Raw genomic sequence first — 25,696 nt, 5'->3', positions numbered from 1 at the left:
TCTATTATAAATCCTACGTTCTTGGAGAAATCTGTGCCCACTGAGGACAGCCAGGAGAATCACGTCCCCTCAAGCACCCCCTCCTCCGTGAAGTCCACCAGGCAAAACCATCAGCTATGCTCTCGGCCTCCCACCCCAGGAAGCTGACACTCTCACATCACTTATATGTCCACCCTCACTGCTGGATTGTGAATCAAGGCAAGAGCTGTGCCCTCTATAATTTTTGACTGAGTTTTTCTTTTCATTTTATATGCTCAGTTAACTTACACCAACTAACTAACTAAATAAATGTCACTCTGATTCCAGGGAGCTCGGCCTCGAAGTTCATTCATATGGATTCAGATAAGAGCATGAATGTAAAGTGGAAATGAAACGTGGGAGTGCGATGTGAGTGTCGTATTCTGAACTGGCACAGAGAACCTGTTTTTCTGATGCACAGGTAGGGACAGGGGTTACACAGTCAGGGAGAGCAGCTCAGGCCGGCCCTTCTTCACTCCCATTCTCACTGCTTTGGCTCCCTGGCAACCAACACAGGGGATACAGCTATAGATCAGGATGGCCCTGGATGGGCTGCTCCTAACATTCAGACCACTGGCGTGTGCAGAGGCTTCAGACATACCAATCTCTCTGTTTATCTCTATTTGGATAGAGATAGCGAAAGAGAGAAGCTGCTTAAAATGCGACTCTAATAGTATTCTTATTACTGATCGACCTTGTGGCTTTCTTGCAGGGAAGTTAAAGAATGGAATTTCTCTAATACTTCCCAAATCTATCCTATAGGGAGGGCATTTTAACTTATGTGATTTTCTCCAAATACATTTTAACAATAAAAGAAAAACCTGAGAATAAGGCCGGGAAGGCTTTTTCCCATTTGGATGTGGGGGAGGTGAAATGAATCCACGTGTCGGTCAACCGATAACACCACTGGGGAGAGAGAAGTTGAGGAGCTGTGAATTGAGAAAAAGCTTATTTTGAGAAAAACATTCTCTCTAATAGGTCTTACCCATCAGAGAATTAGGACTGCTTCGGGCTGCCAAGTTAAGCTTCATAGGAGGAAATTATCTGGAAGAAAGATAATTTTCTCCACCCCTTGAAATAGAAATAAGGAAAATATGCAAAAAAAAATTTTTTTCAGTCTTATGTTTAGCAATTTTTAAATTTCATATTCAGCTCTCTATTTCTGGAGTTTTAGTCACATTTTTGCCTTTTATCACCTTTGGGTTTTGCCTCCTATCTAGAATGAAGAGGTTATTTGCTACACTGAGGAAAAAGTAGACACTTCTGTGCTGGCCTAGTTGGGGGGCCCAGGCGGAGAGGCAATGCTGGAGGTGTGCTCTGGGAAGAAGGCTCTGCAGCCAGGGGCAGTGAGGTCACAAGACGGTCAAACCCAGCAGGAGACTTAGAAAGCCCCTCTCAACTTTGGCCACATTTAATATGCTTATTTGTTAAAAACTGTTTGCACTGAGGCCAACCATTGGGTATGAGGTCAGAAAGTAGCTGATTTGAGTGAAGGGGACCCACTGGATCAAAAGGACAGTAGCATCATTAGGGTTGAACGCGAGCCAGGGTATGGGGCCCGAGGCCTGACGAGCACGTGTTTGTGGTTTCAGGGTGAAGCACTCTGCTGAATTGCTGGGCAAAGGGGTCTCCTCAGGCTAAATCCCTGCATGTTAGCAGAGAGATGGCCAGGAGCTGCACCGTGCATTGCAATCCATGCCTGCTTTCCAGGGAGCCTTCAAGTTACATAGTGTGTGTGTATCACATGGTCATCACACTGCGGACCTGATGGAGTCCTAGGAGAAGAATGAGGACCCAGGCCTGTGCATCTGTGGACAAAATACTCTTACATGTGGTTATCAGAGCCTTGGAATATGACTTTTATATTTTTATTTTGTGCTGGGGCCAATTGTGTTTGTGTGTGTGCCAGATAGGTAATAGGGATAATAGATAGATAGTAGGCAGAAGGAGATGGATAAGTGATTAATTGATGGATAGATAGATGGGTTGATGATAGAATGTGTCTATCTCTGACACTACTATAGAAGTTAATGGCATATATTCAAGCACATTTCTGAGCCTTTGCTGAGTGCCAAGCTCTTTCTAGGTGCCATATGGGATTACAGAAATGAGTAAGTCACAGCACCAATCCCACAGATGCTATAGTCTGGTGGGGAAAAGAAAGAGAGACAAACACATATAAATATTGATATGAAGCATATGTGGTAATGCCATGATAAAGACATGATTGGAGCCCTGTGAGAGTAGATGGACACATAGTATTCTGATTGGCAATACCTTGAAAAGACTTTGCAGGAGAACGAGCGGTGAGCTTGGCCTTGGAGGATGCTTGGCAGGCCATGATGGGAGTGGAGGAGTCTGCCGGATTCCTGGCAGGTGGAGTTGTATGAACAAAGTCATCCAGGAAGAAGGTGCAGGTCTGGGGTGGGGAAAGGCATCACTGGGGCACTGGGGACAGAGTGTGGAGGTGGAAAAGAGACTGTAAGAAGAGTTAGAATGATGGAGGGGAAAGGTAGGTTGGCTGATATGGCAGAATTGTATCTGATCCACTGCGTTGCTGAATCTGGGCTTGGCTTGTATATAATGAGGAGGCATCGAAGGTGTATGAGTTAGGGTTGGAGCGTGCATGTTTGGACAGACACACACTTGAGCCTTTGTATCTGTGTGTGTGGCATGTGTGGTATGTGTGCATGTCAGAGAGAAGAGGAGGTGGGGGAAGGAGGGAGAGAGAAAGGCAGAGTAGATCAGTGCTTTAGAAAGGAACGGGGTTGGCAGTCGGGCGGGTACAAGAAGGAAGGGGAGGCCAGTTTGGGCCCTGCTGTCATCCAGCTCCGAGCTAATGAGATTCTTCAAAAAGGAAACAAGGGGCATGGCAAAGAGGAGGCAGATTCAAGTTTCATTAAGAAAGCGAAATTGCCAGGGTTGGCTGACTAATGAGAACTCGGGGTGAAGGTGTGGGAAGTAGGGACAGAGGCTCTGGGAACCAAACGGACACGGTCTCGCCATGCCTGAGATGGAGAACGAGAGGAAAGGAGAAGTTCGCATATCCCGGTATCCGTTCATTAATTCATGTGGCAAATGAGTATCGAGCACGTTGTAGATACTGAACTAGAAAACGGGATTCATTTGAAGACTAAGACGTCAACAGTGCTCTCAGGGCACTGGGGAGTTTTAAGAGTAATTGGATTCCAAGTTACAGACTTGGGAGTTGTTCTCCCACAGAGGGATCCATGAATCCAGTGGACTGGATGGCTTATCAAGGAGGACATCCACTTCTGGGATGAAGATCTCACACAATTATCTGATCCCCATATCCTCAAAGTTATATTTAGCATGACCTACAGGATTTTTGCTCAGAAAAGGAGTAATTATTTTTCCCACTCCGAAGAAATACAAATGTGTATACACATAAATACATACAGTTGTTTGGTTTCTGAAAGATAAGTAGAGAAAGCGTCCCGACCCTGTGAGATCACCAGTTCTTTTTGGCTTTCCCTACTATTGCAATGCAAGAGGCACAAATATTTAATCTTTCCTGAGGGAAATTCACCTAGATCCAATTCCTCTCTGAACCCAGTTAAAGTATTGAAACAACCAAAGTGGAAAATCACCCCTTAAGAAGTGTTTTGGGGCTCTGAGCCTGCATCTTTGCAATCTCCCACTGCTGCCGTTGCGGGTGATTTTCCCAGTCCTTGGAGACTGGCCCGCTCAGGTTCATTCACGGATGGAATTTTCTTGGTATTTGCTTACCTAACTATCAGGACATGTCTTCAATATTTTATCAGATATAAGGGGTAGTTTTCCTAACATGGCATTGTGTGGCCTGCAGAGTAGACCAGGAAGCAGTAAGCAGGGACTCGCCCTATACCAAACAACACACCTTTAACGTACACTCTGATACTAAACATTTGATTAGCTTGATAACAAGACCACATGTGGGTATTAAGATGCTGGGTTCTCCTGTATTGTAAAGACACCTATTAGAGCATAGGGTGTTTTACGTAAGAGCATCTCCCCTAGCTGGTATAATGGACTCCTGAACACAAAATCTCACAGTCCTGACCTTGTCTGTGTTGCCCCCTTGTTCTGCAGAACCTGGTGTGGTCTAATTGTATGATTTGGCTGTTTGCATACCAAAGTGAAGTTCAAATGCTTCTTGTAAGTGAACACTTGGAGGGAGAGTGGAGATTTATCCATGAGCTGAAAGAGCTGAAGGTGCTATAGGATGGAGAAGAACCCTCTATTTGATTATTAAGGGTTCCGTAACCTGAAACTGCAAGTTAACACAAGTAAAACAAAAAGGCCCAGGAGCAAAACAGTTTTTAAACCTTAAAATGAGAGAAGTGACACCACTTGTGGCTACTCTCAGAAACTGCCAGGATTATTTTAGATATTTCCTTGTCTGCTAGCCTATTTATAACACAGCATCTGCTTTGAAAGCAGTCCCGTATAAATAAATATTTCGATGTTTCTTAACAAACATTAAAATCTTCCTAGGAAACAAATATTTCTACCTGAATCTTTAAACATTGGAATGCTTCAAATTTTGCCTTGACTAGACTGGCTGTCAGGATGAGAACCATGATCCCAGTTGGAAACACTTGCAGTAAGTACACTCTAGTTTTTTCTTTTCTTTTTTGCAGTTTTTGGCCAGGGCTGGGTTTGAACCCACCACCTCCGGCATATGGGGTGGCGCCCTACTCTTTTGAGCCACAGGTGCGGCCCACACTCTAGTTTTTTCTATGAAAGCTCCTTGGCTCCCTTCTTCCTATCTTGCTCTTGGGTAAACCTTATCTTAAATCAGTAGTTTTCAAATATGAATCACCTTGTTGGGCCTTACTCGTAGAGTTTTGGGTTTAAAAAGTCTAAGTTGATCCCGAGATTCCAAATTTCTTGCAGGTTCCAGGTGGTGTCACTGCTATTTCTCCGCACTTTGAGAACCACTGAATGCAGTGATTATGGAGATCATTTATCTGTTCCAAAGGATGTAATGAACTTAATGGAAGCTTTTCTCTCATGATAAATAAACAACAGGAGAACAGGAAGGAGAGAGGAAGGAAGGGAGGGAGGAAAGGACGAGGGAGGGAGGGAAGGAAGGAAGGAGGGATGAAAGGAAGGAAAGAAGGAAAGAACAAATGAACGAATGAACTCCTGGGATTTCCTGTTAATCAGAAAACTAGCTGATTTCTTCCAGAAGGTAGACTTTTTACAACATTCCTAGTTGTATTTATTTAGAGTAAGCAGTAGAGTTAATGGAACCTCCAATGTTGGATTCTATTCCCAAGAAAAGGGTGGATTGACTGTTGTAGGGCGTCATGTGTTTTGTTTATCAGTAGAATGAGTTGCTACTTCATACAAAATGTAAATTAGGCATTCCGTATGGATACTGTTTCCCCCTAATGGAGACCAGAGGCCTAAGTTAGGACTGAGCAATGTTACTGGGTGAAAGGAATGTCTGGGGCAAATGCTGGGTAAGGAGTGAAAAGGAGCAGAGGAAGGCTGAATTCCAAGCGGGCAGGAGAGCTGGTGTGTTCCTGGTGAATGAAGCTTTGTTGTACGCAGAATTTCCCTGAGTCCCCGAGCCCACGAAGGGATGAACGGAGACACACTCCGATGTAAAAGCAAGAGGCCAGCTTTATTTAGCAAGCTCGAGCCTGGACCCTCTCTTGGCAAACATACCAAGGGAGGCCCTGAGCCTAGGGGGTTGGAAAGTTTTATAGGGTACAGAAAGCAAGAAGGGTGAAGAAGGGTGGGGTACATTTTGATTGGTGGTCTGCGCATGGGGACGGGTATGGGGAAGTAGGGGGAGGCTCTGGATTGGTACAGGTTGAAGGGTGGGGGATTTTCCTAACTGAGGTGAGGGAGGGGGCCTGGGGTGGTATGGAGCAAGAGGGGTGAGGTGCACTTCTGATTGGCTGGCTGGGAGGTTTGATTTGGGGGAAAAGCCTGGGTTTGGGGGAAGCTGAAGCTTATTATCTAAGATGGCGGCAGGGGCTCAAAATGAGGAACAGAACTTAGGCCGTAAACAACAAAATGGCGCTGGTCTGGCCCTCTAAGCTTTGCCTGCACCATGTGCATCTGGGGTCTTCTTAGACCTTCTGGTTCTGTTCCTCCTCCTTCTTTTGCATGACTGAGGTCCCCAAAGCAAGACTACCTGCGAAAGAAACTCTATCTAAAGCATATCACCTTTCAAAGTGCTCATCATGATCTGGGTTCCTTTTTTACAGTTTTTAACCTGGGATTTTATTAAATTGCAGGGCCTGAGAATCTGCATGTCTAGCCACTCCCAGGGACGCCCATGAAGCTGGTCCACGATCACCAGGGCCACTTCTGGCACATCCCAGTGCGGTCACACAGGGTGAGGCTCTAGAGGGATATTTTTCAACCTTTTATATCTCATATACACTTGAATCTATAGTTCAACTTCTGTGATACGCTTAAATTATGTTGACCTAAAAACAAAAGAATAAAAAAAATACTGTTCTTTGAACTTCTTTCAAAAATAATTTAATTAATAATCTTTAAAATTTTTCATAGGACATCCAAAATCCTGCCACGGCCCACTGCTGTGCCTTGGCACACCCGTTGAAAATCCCTGCCCTCGGGCATCACGCTGCCCTCTTCTGGTCACTTTTGGTCAGTGCTTCATCCTCTAATGGTACAGCCACGCCATGGAGTATTTGGCTGATTTGCCTAACTGCTGCCACATATTACGCCAGAGGTTTTACCTTCCTTTCTCCTTGACCTAAGTGATCTTGGTACTGTCTAGTTCATGCCTGGAGATTATTTAGCAAATGCTCTCCTTTGCTATTTTTCAAATCTTAGGGACAGGTATCTTTCTCCCATGCTGAATTGTTAGTCTGTCTTTGTTTTCAAATGAATGTCACTACCTGGTTTGGGGGTGAGGTTTGAGGTCAACTGTAGTTTTCTGGACTTTCTCCTTCCCTCTGGCCACACAAAGATGAACCCCAGGGCTGCCTTTGAATCACTGGTGCTTCAGTGCACAAACAGCTCAGCTCCCAGCCCAGGGAATGGAGATCAGCCCGCTGTCTCATTTCCATTATTTCAAACCTTTCAGTGCCTACTGGGCAGGAGGGTTTGGAGAAGTTGTTGAGTTCTTTCGGTTATGAAAGCCCCATGAGGACACTGATGTAGGCTCCACAATTGGTTATAACCCAGGAGAAAGGCTTGGACAGAAGGGGAATTCCTTTAGGGGAAGGCGAAAGCAGAGTGGTCTGCGGAGTAAGGATTCAGCCGGTGAGGGAACGGTGTGATTGCAGTGGCCCTGGAGGAATCCAGATTGCTAGGTAAGGTTTCTTCCTGTTCCCTTTAGGTTTTGTTTGTTTGTTGTTGTTGTTGTTGTTCTGTTTTGGGGGTTTTTTCTGAGACAGAGTCTCACTATGTCACCCTCAGTAGAGTGCTGTAGCATCACAGCTCATAGCAACCTCAAACTCTTAGGCTTAAGTGATTCTTTGGCCTCACCCTCCAAAGTAGCTGGGACTACAGGTGCCTGTGCAATGCCCGGCTATTTTTTGTTGCAGTTGTCATTGTTGTTTGGCAGGCCTGGGCCAGTTCTAGTCAGAACCCTCCAGCTCTGGTGTATATGGCTGGTGCCCCTAGCTGCTGAGCTATAGGCACTGAGCCCCTGTCCCCTTTGAATCCCTTCAACTTGGGCTTGCAGCTTCCTTGTTAACTGACCTGGCTACTTTCATGTAACTGGCAACTTTCCTGAACTTGTCCAGTAGTCAACATACTCACTGGTTATGTTTACAGCTAATGTGGGGGAAGTGCAAGTTTCTTAGTCTGTAGGTTTTCCCTCATTTGTGCAAAAGTAACATTTTCTGATCATAGTGTTGGCATTCATGTAATATCTCATGGATACCTTACAAGATACGTACTGTTGTCCTGATTTCACAGGTGCCTTGAGAGATTAATCCACAGTTAAATACTCAGTGACAGAACCAGTATTCAGGCCTAAAAGTGCTGAGTTCAGATCTATCAACTTTCTACTGACTCACGGAATTTCAAGAAAAAATGTTGCTTAATGCATTGTTTATTTGCAATTTTTATTTTTACTGCCCCTGATGGATTTGTGCTGTACTTTGCTGTCCAAAACTTTAAAAATTGTTTTAAAAAAATAAAGAAAACTTAGTGGCTCTGGGAGATTGGTTTTGGAACCTCTCTAATTTGAATCTAAGTATTTTAATCTCTTAGTAGTTAATGCTTTTTTTATTTAGTTAGAAAGTGGCCCAGGCACAATGGAGTATCACTCCATTATTAATGTTTAATGCACAGTGTTTGAATTCACAGCCTATTGTTATAGTAACCAGACCTCCTAGTCCAAAGTTCCTGGGATTTGAGAGGCAGGCTGCTCACCTAAACACACAAATTAGGCTGTGAAACTGGGGCAATGTTGGAAGATTGTCCTTGGAATGAATTAAAACATCAATGTGTAACCAGTTTTAACTTACCTTTGAGGTTTGGTTAAATGACATCTTCTCTCCCTTTCTTCTTTTATTTTTATAGAGCATTTCCTTATTTTGTTGTTCTTACAGACTCAGTTTGGAGGACGATAATATATTTGATTTCCAAGGCCAATAGAACAGAACAAAACAAAACACTGGCCTAGAAATCAGGAGGCCTGGTGTCCAGTTTCAGTTGTTTGACCTTGGCTGAGTGGTTTAACCACGCTGGGCCCCTGACTGCTCACTGTCAAATAAGAAATATGAACTCCCTGCTCTCTGAAGGTTTCTTTGGCTTTAAATCCTGCTTTGCTTTCTTGCTTATTCCTACTAGACAAAAGCACAGGAGTAAATCTCCCTTTCTTCCTTTTTTCTCAGTAAAACTCATCAGTATTTAATCAATAAAATAGTAAAAACTAGTTAAATACTATTAAAAACAACAACAACTCAGTGGGTTAGCAAAATGGAAGTTAACTTCTTTTCTCTGCAAACTCCAACACGTTACTCAGCTCCTCCGGGCACCCCTCGTACATACATTGACTCAGGGATCCAGGGGCCTTTCATCTAGTGCTCCTTCAGTCCCTCAGAATCCTCTGCAAGATCCTTGTCTTGGAGTGAAGTGATTCTGGGGGATCTCAGAGATTTTAGGGGCCAGAGCACATCCCCTTGGCTCCACCATGGTGGTTCTAGGAAAATTGGCGCAGTTATGATTATGCCCAGGAGGAAAACAAAAAGGTCTGGTGACTGTGTGGCATCGTCTGACCCACAGTCCACTCATTCCACATGTGTTCACTGAGTGAATCTGCCTAGCGCTATAGTAGCACTGGAAGATGGCACAGTCCTCTCTTCTTATGGATTGTAATTCTATTGAGGGACATTATGTGGCTGTGCATTCTAGTGGGGGCAATTGTGTAGCTTTTGTGTGTGCATACATATGTATGTGTACAAATGAGGTTCAGTTCTCAAACTTATCCTAAAAAAGTGCCACATACGTCATTGCCGATTATCACTACTGTCACCTTCAAGGTACTCTGCTTGGGAAGCTGTGCACTGAGGCCACGTCTAGTCCACCCTTCAGAGCAATTTTGGAACTTTTTTCTGTCATGGCCATCAGTGCTGTTGTCGTAGGAGTTCTAACAATTAAGTTGGCAAACTCATCCTAGAAAAAGTACTACATAGCTTATTGTTGAATATCACTATCGTCACCAGATGGCCAAGGGGAGTATTTCAAAGGTGATTATAGGATATTCAGCAATGAGGGATGAAGCACTTTTTCTAGGATGAGTTTGTAAACTTCATTGTCAGGCCTCTTGTGTAAATTTGTGTGTGTGTGTATGTATATGAATATCTATATAATATATGTGAAAAGTATCTGTGTTAACTCTGAAATTAAAACTCTTATAAGGTAATAACAAAATGTTGAGAACTCATATACCAATCATCATTCTAAGGGATAACTATATAACATATATATAGCGTTCCATATATTCTTCATTTAATCCTTACAGGCATCCTATGAATTCAATGCTATTATCACCCCTATTTTGCATCTTAGGAAACTGGAGCAGAGAATTAAAGTACCTCGCCCAAGTGCAGACAGCTGGGAAATGACACAGCCAAGCTACAGGTGCAGGCACTTTGCACTTTCTGCTTACTCGCTGCTCCGAAGGCATGTGCCTGACGGAGGGAAAGGTCGTCTAGCTGCATCTGTCTAGGTACCTTCTCGTCAGTAATTTGTTCACACTGGGGAATACGGGACAGAGAAAGTGTGGAAGCACCCACCCTCAGAATCTCTGATGGCTTCCCACTGCCTACGGTCCAGCATGAACCTGAAATTCTTTAGCTCTTGACCATCGTGCTTCAGTTCCCTTCCTCACTCTTTCTCATGCCCTGCACACTAGACAAGTCATCTTCTCAGAATAAGACCCTGGTATTCTTGGCCTTTTGTCTATGCAGTTGGAGCACATCATTTCCCTGTATCCTGGACCATCACTGGGTTTCCTTTGTACCCTCAGTAAATACCAGCACACAGAAAGTGCTAAATAACTGCTTGGCAATTTAATTCAAAGGTTGAAAAGTCAAGGCCTACAGATAATATAAAATTTACCATCAACCCCCCGGAGAAGCAGGTAGAATGGCACAGGCATTTTTCTCTTGTAACTCTGTTCTCAGATGCTGGAAGATGGCAAAGAAAACAACAGGAAACAGTGGAGCTCTCCCAGTGCAGCCAGACTGCTTGGCTTATGGTTGGCAAAGAATTCTGTTCCAAATGGAGTTATTTTGTGACATGGCTATGAAGTTAATAGAGCCTTTCTTCAAGACATACCCCTGGTGGAAGGGGCTATGCAAAGGGAGGTTCCATTTAATTGCCTTGTACAGGGGGTCTGGTCTGAGCATACCTTCAAATGAGAGCTAAAGAAAAAGAGCATACATAATTAATCAACGCCCCGAACTCAGTGCAATGGAAACTTAGAACCCATTGTGGCAGATGCTATTGGGCTGCATCCATTCTCCGTATCTTCTCTGCCAAAAGAACCTCAAAGTGTTTGGCGTGGTGACATGCTCTGCCTCTAGGGATGGATGGTAGATGGTTTCAGACACTCTTTCTAAACTTTTTAAATGACTTACCACATAGAAAATGTTCAGAAGAGTTTTTTCTAGGTTTTCTTGTAGCATTTTAATTGTTTTGTGTCTTAATTTAGGACTTTAATGAATCTTGAGTTAATTTTTGTGTATGAAGAGAGAGAGAGAGATCCAGTTTGATTCTTCCACATGTGGCTGTCCAATTTCCTCATTTGTTGAATAGTGTGTCCTTACCTCCATGCATGTTTTTGTCTCCTTTGTGAAGACCAGTTAGTTGTAGGTCTGTGGTTTTATTTCTGGGTTCTCTATTCTGTTCCTTTGATTTATGTGTCTATTTTATGCCAGTACCATGCTGTTCTGGTTACTACGCCTCATAGCACAATTTGAAGTCAGGTAATGTGACGCCTTCCGTTTTGTTCTTTTTGCTTAGATTGGCTTTGACTATTCATGTTCCTCTTTGGTTTCATATGAATTTTAGGATAGTTTTTCCTAATTCTGGGAAAAATGATGCTGGTAATTTGATAGGAATGGCATTGAATCTCTGAATGGTTTTGGAAAGGATGGTTATTTTAACAATATTGATTCCTCTCATTCATGATTCTGAGATGTTTTTCCCATTTCTTTGTTTCTCCTGTTATTTCTTTCATCAGTGATTTGTACTTTGCTTTGTAGAGATCTTCCACCTCTTTGATTAAATTTTTTCCTAAGCCTTTAATTTATTTATTTATGGCAGCTCTTGTAGATGGGATTGAGTTCCTATATTCTCAGCTCGGTTATTGCTGGTGGATAGAAATGCTACTGATTTTTGTACATTGATTTTATAACCTGAGACTTTGCTGAATTCATTACCAAATCAAGGTGTCTTTTAAAGGAGTCCTTGGGGCTAATTTAGGTATGAGGTCAGGTCATATCATCAGTAAACAGATCATTTGGCTTCCTCTTTTCCAATTTGTAGTTCCACCCCGTTTTTATTTTTCTCTTGCCTGATTGCCCTAGCTAGGATTTCTACTACTCTATGGGATAGGAGTGGTGAGAGTGGGCATCCTTCTAGGATTTAGGGGGAATGTTTTCAACTTTTCTCCATTCAGTATGATGTTGGCTGTGGTTTTGTCATATATGCCTTTTATTATTTTGAGGTGTGTTACTTCTGTGCTGAGTTTTTGAGGGTTTTTATTGTGAAGGGATGCTGGATTATATTGAATGCTTTTTCTGCATCTGTTGAAATGATCATATGGTTTTTGTTTTTAACTCTAGTTATGTGGTGAATATCACATTTATTGACTTGCAAATATTGAACCATCCTTGCATCCCTGGGATGAAACCCACTTTGGTCGTGGTGAATTATCCTTTTGATGTGCTGTTGGATTTGTATCTAGGTTCATCAAAGACATTGGTTTGTAGTCTTTTTTGTTGCATCTTTTCCTGGCTATGGTATCAAGGTGGCACTAGCTTCATAGAATAAGTTAGGGAGGATTCCCCTTGTCTTGATCTTTTGGAACAGTTTCAGTAGGATTGGCACCAGTTCTCTGTACATCTGCTAGAATTTGGCATTAACTCATCTGGGCGTTTATTTTATTGGAAGATTTTTTTATTACTGATTCAGTGTTACTACTTGTTATTGGTCTACCCAGGCGTTCTATTTCTTCCTGCTTAAAGCTTGGGAGGTTATATATTATTAATAATTCACCCCTTCCTCTAGGTTTCCCAGTTTGTAAGTTGTACAGTTGTTCATAATAGTCCCTGATCTTTGGTATTTGTGCTATCAGCTGCAATGTCTCCTTTCCATTTCTGATTGTGTTTATTTGAATCTTCTCTTGTCTTTCCTTGGTTAGATAACTAGCGGTTTATCAATTTTGTTTATTATTTTCAAAGAACCAACTTTTCATTTTGTTGATCCTTTGTGTTTTTTTCCCCTTTGTCTCTATTTCATTTGGTCCTCCGATCTGTTATTTCTTTTCTTTTGCTAACTTTGGTTTGGATTTGCTCTTGTTTTCTATTTCCTTGAGGTTCAATGTTAAGTTTTTACTTTCTGATCTGCCTCCTTTATTTCTATGTTAATGTAGGCATTTAATGTTACAAATTTTACTATTAGCACTGCTTTTTTCTGTATCCCACAGGTTTTAGTGTGTTGTGTGTTTGTTTGCATTCATTTCAAAAAAATCTTAAATTTCTGTCTTTATTTCTTCACTGACCCAGTGATCATTTAGGAGAATGTGGTTTATTTTCCATGTGTTCAAATGGTTTCTGAAGTTCCTTTTTTGTATTGATATCTAGCTTTATTCCACTGATGTGATTTGGGTTTCTTTATCCCTTTTTGGCCATCCAGTGGCCTTAGGCACACTTTTAATTCTCTGGTATCTGGCTCTCAAGAAGGCGTCCAGCTCATCCTGCTGTAGGTGCAGATGCTTGTGGTATGCCCTTTCTGTTGCAACATCTCTGTGAAATCTCCAAGCATCTGCCTCTGTTAGGCCTGAGACCCACTTTTGGTTCTTCCTGTCACTCCCCTGGTGAGTTCCAGTGTTCTCTCCCAGACAGTCTGTTCAGAATGTGAGATTCTGCTCGCTCTTCTGATTCCTCTCTGTGGAGGAGGTACTCACTACTTGTCTCAACTAGACCATCTTGATCCTATCCCTTGTTTCTTCCTGCTTCACCTGCTGTATTGACTTTCTTTCTCTCTCTTATATGGACTGAATTCCCTTGCCAGGCAGAAACATAGCTCATGGTAGCTCCCCAGAGTGACATCTTTTACATTCCGCTACCAGAGAGTCTCACTCTCCAGGTTCCCTGTTCCAATATCCAGGTGTGGGGACTCTTTTTTCCATCTTGAGCTGAGTACAAAGTATTAGACTAGTAACCTATGGCTGAAGGTATGGATTACAGAATCGCTTGCAGGAGCCAAATAGAATTAAGAGAAGAAAAAATTCTCTGGGAAAAGAGTGGTTGTGGTGTTGGATAGAGTCCCGTAGATAACCAGCACAGAAATCATTCCCGGTTTGGCCTGAGTATGTTTATATTGAGAAAGGAGACAAATAAGACAAATAAGAAACAAAGATCCTATATGATCATATAGGAAGTCAATAGGCAATTTGGTATTCTAATTCAGAACTGCTAATTCTTAGTTAATTCTGATTCCAAGTTGTTATACTCTTTTTCGACTTTTCTTTTGTAGCAATTCTCATTGCTTTCTTGGAGGTTTATTGGTAAGAATTGGCCTGTTTCCTTGTCACAAAAACTTCTTAAGATAAAACCTGGAGGGAGTTTTAGGACAAAAATGTTTACTAACCTCGCTCTAAAGAAACATGGCACTAACATCCTCACAAACAAACACACTGGAATCACCTATGAGATTATAAGGAGAGCATAGATACAATCTTCCTTGGAAAGTGTATGTGTAAAATCAGTTTAAAATAAGAGAGTGGAAAATCATTATAAACATGCCAAAATAAAATCTTACTCCTGCTGATAGTTAATATTTATATTTTAGATTCTATGGGTTAGAAGCTGAGCCATAAGACTGAGATAATTTTTAGCTTTGTAAAATTACTTATCTAATATTTAATGAGTTTTCTATTTATTTCAAATTCAAGCTTTCAATAAGACCAGAATTCATTAACCATTCATTCACTCAACAAATATTTGTTAAAATCTAGTAGATGAGATACATTGGGTTCTTTAAAAAATGCAGAGTGGATGTAATGTATACTTGCCATCACATGGTAAATACAAGAGCGAATACATTTGTTAAAAAGCTGCATCTAACCATTCCACAATGCGTGTACATGTATTGTACATGGTGAATACAGACAATTTTATCTTTCAATTTAAAAATAAATGAATAAATAAATAGAAGATAAAAAAGAGAAGATTAAAAAAGTAAAATCTAGTATACGCTTAACTTTGTGTTAGCATCCTCACTGTACTTTTATCTCTTGGTATGTTTTAAGGGTATATGATTAGATTTCTATGAGGTAGCTATTAAAGCTACCAACTGTTTCCCGCTAGCAGTCATTTTTAGAAATTCTACTCTGTCTCTAGGAATAAGAGCTTTAAATACATGTAACCCTGCTTCCCCACACATAGCTTATTGGCCTGGGGATAAAAGCCTGACTGGATATGGTCGATCAGATTCTCCCTGCTGGGAAACTAGAATAGAAAGATGGACACATTATGAGTTGGTGTTGGGTGCTTGGACTGGGAGACAATAGATATCCGGGGGGGGGGGGTGAGGCTATCATTTTGGAGTAGAAATGATGAGCCTACATGGACATAATTGAGTATGCAACCCAACTTATAGAGAGAGACAGAGATTAAGAGAGAGAAAAGCAGATACAGAATAGAATGAGAAATCGTGTAGCCTCAGAGGCAGAGACAAGCCAGGGAGAGAAGCCATTTTATGACTTTCTGGAGGGCTCCTTCTAATAATTGCTATAGAACCTGGATGGGCTCCACAAGCCTCCCTTTGTATCCTTATAAGAAATCCTCTATCACTCAAGCTTACTTGATGAGGTTTCTCTTTCTTTTACCCTGACTAGGAGATGTATTAAATCAAGATCAAAGTTGGTGGGCCACATTTAAACAGAGAATGCTCTATTTAAGATAGCTTGAATGTAATAATAGCAGATCAAGGCCTTGCCCTGTGTAAATGTGATACAATCAATTTTAGATACTCAGAATAGTATTTTTTCTGTAAAAATATTGAGGAACAGGAATGAGTTATGAATGAACTAGAATCTTTCCATTTCATTCATTTGAAGACCATGTTGGCAACTCTCATTCTGAGAAAGCAGGAGTACAAATGGTTTGTGGGAGATCCTGTTTTTGCCCACTGGGCCTATGTTGGAGTAACATTGGTTTCAAGAGATTTATGGAAATTGCTGACAGTTGCTACAATTCAATCTCCAGTTGGTATAAGGAAATATGATGTGATGGAAGACACAGTACTTGATGAAACTTTTTTTTTTTGAGAGAGAGAGAGTCTCATTCTTTCACTCTGGTGTCATAGTTTACAGCAACCTCAAACTCTTGGGCTTGAGCTATCCTCTTGCCTCAGCCTCCCTAATGCTAGGATTACAGGCACCCACCACAATGCCTGGCTATTTTTAGAAACTAGAGATAGGGTCTCTCTCTTGCTCAGGCTGGAGTCGAATTACTGAGCTCAAGCAATCCACCTGCCACAGTAGCCCAGAGTGCTGGGATTACAAGTGTGAGCCATTATACCCAGCTAACTAGATGAATCTTGAAAGCTATTAAAAACTTGGTGGCTGGGGTGGCACCTGTGGCTCAAGGAGTAGGGCACTGGCCCCATACACAGAGGGTGGCGGGTCCAAGCCTGGCCCTGGCCAAAACTGCAAAAACAAAACAAAACAAAAACAAACAACAAACACAAAAAACACCTTTATGGCCTTGTATCCAGGATTAAATGTAATTTTTAAAAAATAGTAATAATGCTATGGTCTACTAGCTAACAGACAGCTATTTTTCAGGTGTTATAATTTATCCATCCTTTCAGCCATTTTGAAATGCCATTTACACTTGCCAAAAAGGAGTAGCTTCTGAAGTGTACATGTCTAAACTCAGACTCCAGCTATTTTTATATACTTAAAATTAGTCTTGTCTTTTCTCTTTTGCAGCCTAATTTTCACAACTAAAGTCGGCATTATCGCCTTGGGAACAGTTCTCACATAGTGGCTTCAATTACTTTAAAAAGAGGGCCTATTCTGCTCCAAATGTTTATGATCTCATAATAAACATAGTTTGGCCCAAAATCACATGGCAGGTTGACTTGATTTTAAAAACTATTTTCATTGGATAAGAAATTATGTAATGTGAAAGCAAAATGTGATCCAGTAAGGAAGCAATAATGACCACAATAGCAAGCGTAAGACATCGTGAAGCCCCAGAGACACCCGGGGATGAAAGAGGGGAGAGAGATCAGAGCTGGCTACGTTCAAAGTACAAATATGGGATCATAACAGTTTTTCAGCCAATAGTAATGGCTATGAAACTATAGATGAGTGTGGAATGGGCACTAGAAAGACTCCCTTGGGCACTATGAGAATACTGAGTGGTCTAAATGTAAATGTAACAGATGGGATTGCCATTAGAACGGCAATCATTTCCCCCAAATTGTTGTTTCTGTTGTTTTCAATTTCAAATGTCCTCTCCCACCATCAGGCTCTGTGTGAATAGATGGCATGTCCTTGTACTTAGTTTTCAAATATCACTGCTGTGGCCCCAGGACCAGGCAGATAGGTTGAGTGTTCTGAGAATAAGGAGGAAGCCAGAATGGGAAGGACAACTGTTCATCCCATAACTGTCCACTGTCCTAGGTCTTGAGTCACAAGGTTGAACAAAAAATGCCCTTGCTCTTGTGGAACTTAGCTTCTATTTTGGGGAGATAGACAGTCAAAATAATAACTAAATATAAATTATGATAAATGATGGTAAATGCTATAGAAAAAGTAATTTGAGCGAGGCAGACCAGAATGAAGAGTGAGAGTGACGTAATTTCTCATAGGATGACCAGAAAAGGTTTCTTCAATAGGGAGACCCCCCCCCACCCCCCAGGCAGTGAGCAATGCTGATATTTGAGAGAATGTTCTGGTAGAGGGATTAAGCAGGTTATGAAAGAGCCCTCAGGTGGATGGTACTTGGGATATATTTGGAACCTTAAAGATATTAGTGAAACCAGAGAGATGGGAGAGGAAAAAGAAATGGTAGGAGATGAACTTGTGGAATAAATGGGGTGGGGGTGGGTCATGTGGGGCTTTTACGGAACTTAACGTGGGTGGTGGTAAGGATTTTTGGTTTTGCTCTGAATGAGGTGAGAAGAACTTGTAGACTGGAGGGACATGATCTGACTTCCATTTTCAAAGGCATCCTTTGGCTGCCAGGCAGGAGGTGATGGCAATCATCCCGGTGAGAGATGTTGATGGTTTAGATAGGGCATCATAGTAAAACTGGTGCCAAATGATGGTTGGATTCTGATCTTGCTGATGGACCAGCTCTTGAGTGTGAGGGAAAAAGGAGAGTGACTGAAAAAAATACAAGAATAAAAGCAAGAGATGGAAGAAAGGAAAAGAGCTATCTAGAATACATACAGGGGCTACTGAGGAGGTGTTAGTCTAGCAGCCTCCCATGGGAAGTTGGATGGAAGGTGCAGTGAGATGCAGGGATGGTCTGGGAAGGAAAAAAGCTGCCCTCTTTTTGTCCCTAGATAATGATGACTCTGAAAGGGTAAGCGGTGGTTGACTAGGCATGAATGAGGCTGTGTGATGAACAGATGTCATTATCCCCAACCCCAAATTTCACCATACAAAGTTTACGTATATTATTTGCATTTGAGTGCTTTATTATATTGGAATTGCAGTGATATTAACATTTGTACAAATGCACAAAATCTTGTCTCTTCTTGCTAGAAAGAGATGTAAAAATCCGACCTAGTTGAACAGTCTTAATGAACTCATTGTCCATTGGTAACAATAAATGTGTTCATGATGCAACAAAAAGCTTAACATAAAATTAAACACATTGAATGCTGTAGCAAGTATTTACACGTATGTACCCCCAGTTTTTTCTCCTTCCAATAAGGAAGGTGGTTGCTTTACAAATAGACAAACAAACACAAATGCTTTGCTGTTTACAATTACAAACAACTCCAAGTCCAGAACTTAAAGTGACAGCACCTTTTTGGGACTTCCTCGCTTAACATGCTACACAGTGCTAAGATTTCCTTTTAATTCTATTTTGGACACTACGTATATTCCCATTGAACATTGTGTTTGAACTGAGCCGTTGTTTTTTTTTGTTTTTTTTTTTTTTTCTGGGCTATTTCAGAAGATCCCAAACCCTATGTCCTCTCTAGGGAGAACATTTCAAGCTTATCTTTTCTCTAAGACATTTCTCAAAGGCAGCACTCCTCTCTTCAGGAGGCAGATGTGACCTAGCAGAGCTTAGAAGGAAAAAAGGGTGAGTGGGTCTTCTTTTCTCCTGGCTGGCTGGTTGGGAAGGGTCCTTTCTTTGAAAAGCCCTCCACTTCAGCACTACCGATACCTTTCATGATCTCTGGTAGTGTCTATAGCATCAGTACTCTAAAGGAGCAAACTGGAATCTAATGAGCTTATTGTGCATAAGATTTTAATGATGTATGTAAAGCTAATTGATTCAGGTTCCACATTCTTCATCCTGAGGCTAAATGATTCTATTGTTTAAAAAAATCCTATAAAGTTTTATAATACGAAGCTCAATGTAAAAAAAATCTTAAGTGGCTTAGAAAGAGCTTTCTTCATCCTGGCTTCTAATAAGCCAGAGAATATAAGTTGGTCTAAATATAACAGTTGGTAATTATTGATTCCTTTCTGATAATAAGCTTGGAAAAGTATCAGAGTGCCACTTAAGAGTATTAATCTTTTAACAAATGCTGGCAATGTGGCCTTACCCCCCCTCCCCTTCCACTTATGGTCAAATAGTTTCTTTTTTAAAAAATAGACAATTTATAAGAAAAAAATATATAAACACTCTTTAAGCAATTTGGCTACAAGCATCACATCACTGAAAAACTCCACAAGAAACAGTAAAGTCGTGTGAACGAATGCATACTTTTTCATTTTTGCGTGATGAGCTACGTTCTTTATTTTATAAATTCATTTGCATGTTTGTTTTGGTACTGGAATTTACTGGAAAGTTTATTGCTCCTGTGTCGTCTTATGCTTCCTTAGATCATAATTGTGAAAGAGAGGTGCTGTCCCTAAATGACGCTACAAGGCAACATTGTATTTTTGAGACCTAGGAATGAAATTGACAGGGCCACCGTCATTTCAGCAGCCTTGAAGAGTCTAAGGCTAGGACAATAGTCAGACACCCACCAGGATGCAAGAACGAGTAAGTTTCCCGGGCTTATTCAGGACACTTTGGTTTGGAGAATGAGATAGAAAACTCTTAAGTGTAGCTTAGCTGCTGCCTCACGTCTGTTGCATAATATAACTTTCTTTTTTAAAAAAACATGCTATGAATAAGGGGATAAAGAGTATAAACTGGATAGTGTACTGGCTCTTCCCCTTGGCATCCTCGTAGCAGGCTTCGCCTGGGCTGATGTGAGAACCAAGCCTCAGCTGCACCACCAGGGAACGCGCACCAAGGTACCGGTGCAAACGTTCTGTAAAGGACTGTAGATGGTCTGCAGCTCAGAGCCCGAGAGGCGTTGTAAGGGGAGAGCAAAGGCAAGCTTGAGCACAGGGGAGAGGTTAGAAAGAGAACAGGGGAAAGGGATCAAAAAGCTAAAGTGCAATTTTAAAATATAAATTATTTCAAAAGCAGAAAAGAGATTCTAAATTGCTACTGTTCACATAGGCACACTTTTTTTTTTCTCTCTCGAATTTAAATGGGTTGTTTCCTTTCCCTTCTCAGTGATACTGCATAATGGAGTCTGAATGGCTTAAAGCTACGGCATATTGTTTGGGAAGGGACAAAAAAGCACTGAGGAAGCTGAATAGTGCAAGGCATTCTAGGAAATCGGGGCGGGATGGAGAGAGGCAGAGATGAAGTTGTTTTTACACTTCGACAAAAAGCTGTTCCAGTTATAGTTACTGATTCCCTTTAGCTGAACTCTGCTTCTTAAATGAGTTTACTTTAAAAATAAAAAAAAAAGAAAGAAATGTTTAAAAAAGAAAGAACTGTCCAAAATGTAGGTTAAAAAATAACTCACAGAGCAATACAAATCCTTGAAATTCTATGCACAGAGATCTAAGCAGACATTTCCACCAAGTGATGGAAAATAGCCATTTGAAACCCTGAAAAAATTAAAATACACATGACTATAGTAGTTTATTATGGACTAATACTTTAAAAACAAGTAGATCCTACAGAATACTGTTCAAATGGAATGTTTAAAAATAACATTTATTAATAAATATCTTATAAAATTCTAAATGAATAGATTCCTGTTCAAATTTTGCTTTGGTCCTTGAATTCGACTGTATACACACATACATACATATATATTTTCTTAGATGGTTTTTCTTTTTTAAACCAAAAGAAGCACATTCTATCCTAACTGGATGGCTAGTTTTATAGCAGTTACTGATGCTGAACTCCTCCAGCCAAAGGCTGGTCTTTTACCGCAGCTGGTTTATGGTTCTAATGACAAACTCAGCTAACACACTAAAATTTAATGAACTAACAGGCAACAACCACCTGGACATTCACCATTGACCACCCCCCTCCCACTATCAGAATAGTTCTGCATTTTGTTCTGTTTACTTGATAGGCTCTGAAGAGCATTTGCATCTAGTAAGTCACCCTAATTATAATGGGTACCATGACGACACACACACTGTTTGCTGCCTCCCACAGGCTGGGTTAAGATGATGACTCGTGCACACGGATGTGGGCGAGGAGAGGGGTGAGGAGGGGGTGGAAAGGGAAAACATCTGACCTAACAGTGAGCTTTAAAATTAGTACATTCATTCCTGGCTGCGATTTTCACTGTTACTGTCCTGGTATCATTGAGAAATGTGTCAAGGAGAAACAATTAAGATGCAGACAACTCCATTTAGGTGACGATTCACCTGGTAGAAATGCTGTCAGGTGAATCTATCTGAGTTGTTATCTCCCATCACATTAGGCAGGGGGAGGCACTGTAGACGTTCCCAGGTAGGCTGGCAGTGACTTCAGAGGCAGATCCTGCCGATAAAGGAAACCACACAGGAGACAAGGGGGGAGGCAGTGCTTCCAGGATTCTTCCCTCCCTGGGAAGGATGCTCTGAAGGCCATGAAAATGGATTCATGAAAACATGGAGGGGAGACCCTGTAATTGTTACCCATCCAGTAATTGGCTGGAAGAGGAGAATGGGGTAGAAAGATGTTCTCCCAGATTGGCAGAAAATACAGGGTTTTTAGGCAGACTGATTATTCTGCGTTCTGATGAAGGCTAGACCTTTAGGCAAAAAGCATTAATACTGACAAGCCAAGTGTTGGATTTGACTGATGAATCTTTCTGCCTGGGATTTCAAGAAGCACTGACAACAGGCTGGAATCTTTCATTCACTGTATTTTCATGCTGTGAATGAACATACCTAAAGGCCCCGAGTATAACAAGAAGACAGTTTATTCTAATTATACGTTGAGACTGGTTTGCTAACGTGTGTGGTTTGCCTACTTAGCATAAAAAACAGGCATAATTGAGCTATATATAATGCACATCAGTCAAACTGTCAAGTTGCTGAATTAAGAAAACCCAGGCAAGTTCTTAACTGCAGAGGCTTTCAGTTTAACAACTAAATATTTCAATCAAGAAGTGGAACAGAAGTAATCTAAACCATAATTTTAGTGACAGGTCACTCCCTGGACATTCCGATATTACTAGTGGATTTTTTAAAAATCCATTTTATTAAGTGCTATGCATGCAGTAAAGACAGAAAAGTTTTTGTTTATTTAAAACAAAGCAAACATAAAACGAAAATAAAAAAAAATTAAAACTCAAGACATTTTAATGTGTTCTTTTTCCTTTCTGTGGGGGGACACATAGATGGTCCTGGGAAGGAATTTTGAAAAATTATTTTTGATTTCAAAACAGAGATATGAATGTTAACTTCTTTTTAAGGCTAAGTCCTGAACATCTCTTAGGAAGCCAGTCAAGGTAAACCATTCAGTTGTTACTGCTGGAATTAAAAAAAAAAGAAAGAAAGAAAACAGCTGTGAATTCAGATTTAAAATACTTGAAAGCAATATGCTTATCTAAAATATAATAGAAATTGCTTTTCATTTGCATTTTTTCTTTTCTTCTTCTTCTTTTTTTTTTTTTGTCTTGACTCTTTGACCACATATCCAAGTCCTAAGTTTCACTAGACGCTCATAACCATCTTTTTGAAAGCACTGCATACCTGGAAAGATTGTTGATAAATATTGATTTAAAAAGTAAGTTATTAGATAAAACTGAAACTAGTTATATAAAAATCATGCTTCAGGACCCCTGTATTTTCTTTTTTTCCTCCAAAATAGATTCTTACACTATACTGAGAAAAAAAAAAAAAAAAAAAAAAACCTACATCCTTCCCTTTTCTGAACTCTTAAAAAAGCTACACCTTTTGTGAAATACTGTTCTTTAAAACCCGTGAACACACAAACGCACACACATTCAGAGGTCAAGCATTCAGATGGAGATGAAACACCAGCACCTGCCCTAAACTGCTAGAGAGAAACATTAGCCCCTGTTATTTGTGAGACGCGATTATGAAAACATTAGCACAATAAGTAGAATGGCTTGTTTCAAGGAGGCACAACTGTGGTTCAGGGACTATCTGCGTTTTATAACGGGTGAGCTCATGTAAGTTGTAGAAAATATAAATCAGACTTCCTCAGAAGAGTGGGTTCTGCCACATCCATGAGATTCCTTCAGCAGCCAAAGAGCCCTCTACCTGTTGCTGAAGGAGGGCTGAAAACGCCAGAGAACTGGGTGTTCTTTTCTTCTCTGTTTCTCTAGTAGTTAGTCTACTTTTATCCACCAGAATAGCAAAACCAGTTCCATAGGCTTAAGAAAAAATAATAATAATAAATCTTAGGCTATTAGCAGCTGATGACTGAACAATGTAATCTGTGTAGTGACTAGAGCCCTTCTGAATTATTATATAGTACATGGATTTTCAACATTATAGACAGGCCATAGAAAACCAGTTGTAATTCAAGGTGTGATGTTATAGCTCCCTTCCCTAGTGTCTCCCCAGCTGGCATGCAACAGTGCCTCACCTATAACTAAACCACCTTTTTATTTGCTCTGATTATTAAAAACGTTAAATCAGGCACATTAAACATCTCCTGGTTACTACTTGGTGAGAAGCAAGAGCTGAATGGACTCCAGCTGTGAAGGTTGGATAAGTGAGGCCATGGCTAGGTCCACATGTTGGAGGTTTACTTTTTTTTTTTTCTTTAAGCATTATTTTCTTCTTCACATGCAATGCTAAAGGGAAACGAGATAACACAGAAGACAGTCAAAATGACAAGTAAACAGAGTGCCCAAAAAAAGTGGAGATGGAGAGGGGAACTGGGCATTCAAGCAAATGGACCAAGAACAGGACAGGTGGCGAGATGCTTGGTGGTTTTACTTGGACATTGATGGATCTTATCATTCTTTATAGTAAGAGGAAAGAAAATATGAGAAAGGTTGTGTTTTTATCTGGGATTCTGGTGGCATCACAGCGCCAACTCAACATGAGTTATGATGTCATCAGATTTTCTACCCAGTTAGCTTGGATCTGTCTTCCTTGACATCTAAGTATGCCTCATTTGGGCTAGAAGCTGTGTCTTAACAAGAGTCAATGTTTCAGGCAAAGGGTTGGACTGATAAGAATGAAACCATGACTATATACAGAAAAGGTTCAGTTTATAAACAAGTAACTGGTACCAGAAAATTGGAGAAAAGCACCTTAGCATTTTCCAAGCCAATAGATATTAATTGCATAACTCCCTTTTTTCTTATATAACTAAGTATAAAAGACAACATTTCCATAATAACTATAAAAATGAAAGCCAGTCTTTGAAGGGATGAGGAGTCTTCCAGGTCTGAGTTAATTCTAAAAATGCCCTTAAAAGAAAGGACCCATGGTATGCTACAGCTCTTCTTGGAGGCCAGGTCTGACCGTGCATTTTAAAGAATCGGGTTCAGGTCTGTTCTGTGAGTGGTGAGCTGACTGAGGGTGGAGCTTCCCACGACCTCGCTGACCGATGAGGAAGTGGTGATGGTGTTATGCTGGATGACTTGTTGCTGGGAGCAAGCCGGAACAGGACTGGCAGGAGGGCTACTCTCCGGACCTAGGGAAAAAACACACACACATACACACCCCAATATAGCTCTTTCTTGTGTGGACTTGCAGATTTACTAGGAGAAATAATACTAGGCATCTATTTGAAATAGAAGAGTTCCACACATTTTCTTCTGGAAGTGAACTTCAAAGCTTTATTTCAAATTGGTATCACAAAGCTATGCCTTCCCAGTTTACAGCTACGAGCAAAGCCATGCTTTCTAAATTGGTGAAATGATCTCCATGTGTTTGAATCCTGACATGTGAATGTCCCCATCTTGTATTTTCAAATAGCCATCCATATATCAAATGTGAAAAAATACTCACATGTGGTGGGAGAATCTGTGTTGCTCAATCTAAAAAATTATTTGAAAATAAATTGACCTTTAGCCATGAATCCCTGCTCCTCCCACCAGCCCCTACTCAACTTGCTTTTGATTTGACATTCCAGGTATAGAAACAGGGGTCTAGAAGAAGGGAAGCACTGTACTTATTGACAAACTGAGACCAGGTCATTAGCTTCACAGCCCAGTGAGCAACATGCTGTGTATCCTGGGGCACTGAATGGGACTCATGCGATGGCTATTTCCTAGCCCATAGCTTTCTCTGGAAGAAGGCCAAGCCACGGGGAATTGGGCTCCAGCAGGCTGTTTTCTTACTGGCTGCAAAACTGGAGTTTGGTTTTATAACTTCAAATGCCAGGGAAGATGTAGCCAGAAATTACCAGGAGGTGGTGGGCATGATGTCGAATCGGGATCAGGAAAGAGGGGTCACCCTAGCAGAATGGTCTGGCAGCCACTCAAGAATCCTAGTACATCTGTCTGGGAGTACAATCTACAC

At 41.0% G+C, this 25,696-nt stretch overlaps 1 protein-coding gene across 4 annotated transcripts in view; it reads right to left on the bottom strand.

Moving 5' to 3' along the window:
- Nucleotides 1-23,926: 23,926 nt before the first annotated feature.
- The window catches only part of CREB5 (cAMP responsive element binding protein 5), a 401,904-nt gene continuing 400,134 nt past the window's right edge, over nt 23,927-25,696 (bottom strand). For 3 of the 4 annotated variants that reach the window (XM_003788538.3, XM_003788539.3, XM_003788540.3), the window contains one exon: nt 23,927-24,866. In XM_003788538.3, the coding sequence (XP_003788586.1) occupies nt 24,703-24,866 (164 nt within the window). In that variant the 3' untranslated portion in view covers nt 23,927-24,702. The remainder of the gene's footprint in view (nt 24,867-25,696) is intronic. The other variant, XM_012804339.1, reaches the window with a different exon arrangement.

The sequence above is a fragment of the Otolemur garnettii genome, unplaced genomic scaffold, assembly GCF_000181295.1.
Source record: "Otolemur garnettii isolate 467f Iridium unplaced genomic scaffold, OtoGar3 scaffold00028, whole genome shotgun sequence".
Taxonomy (NCBI): domain Eukaryota; kingdom Metazoa; phylum Chordata; class Mammalia; order Primates; family Galagidae; genus Otolemur; species Otolemur garnettii.
This window is presented reverse-complemented; position numbering and strand designations above follow the sequence as displayed.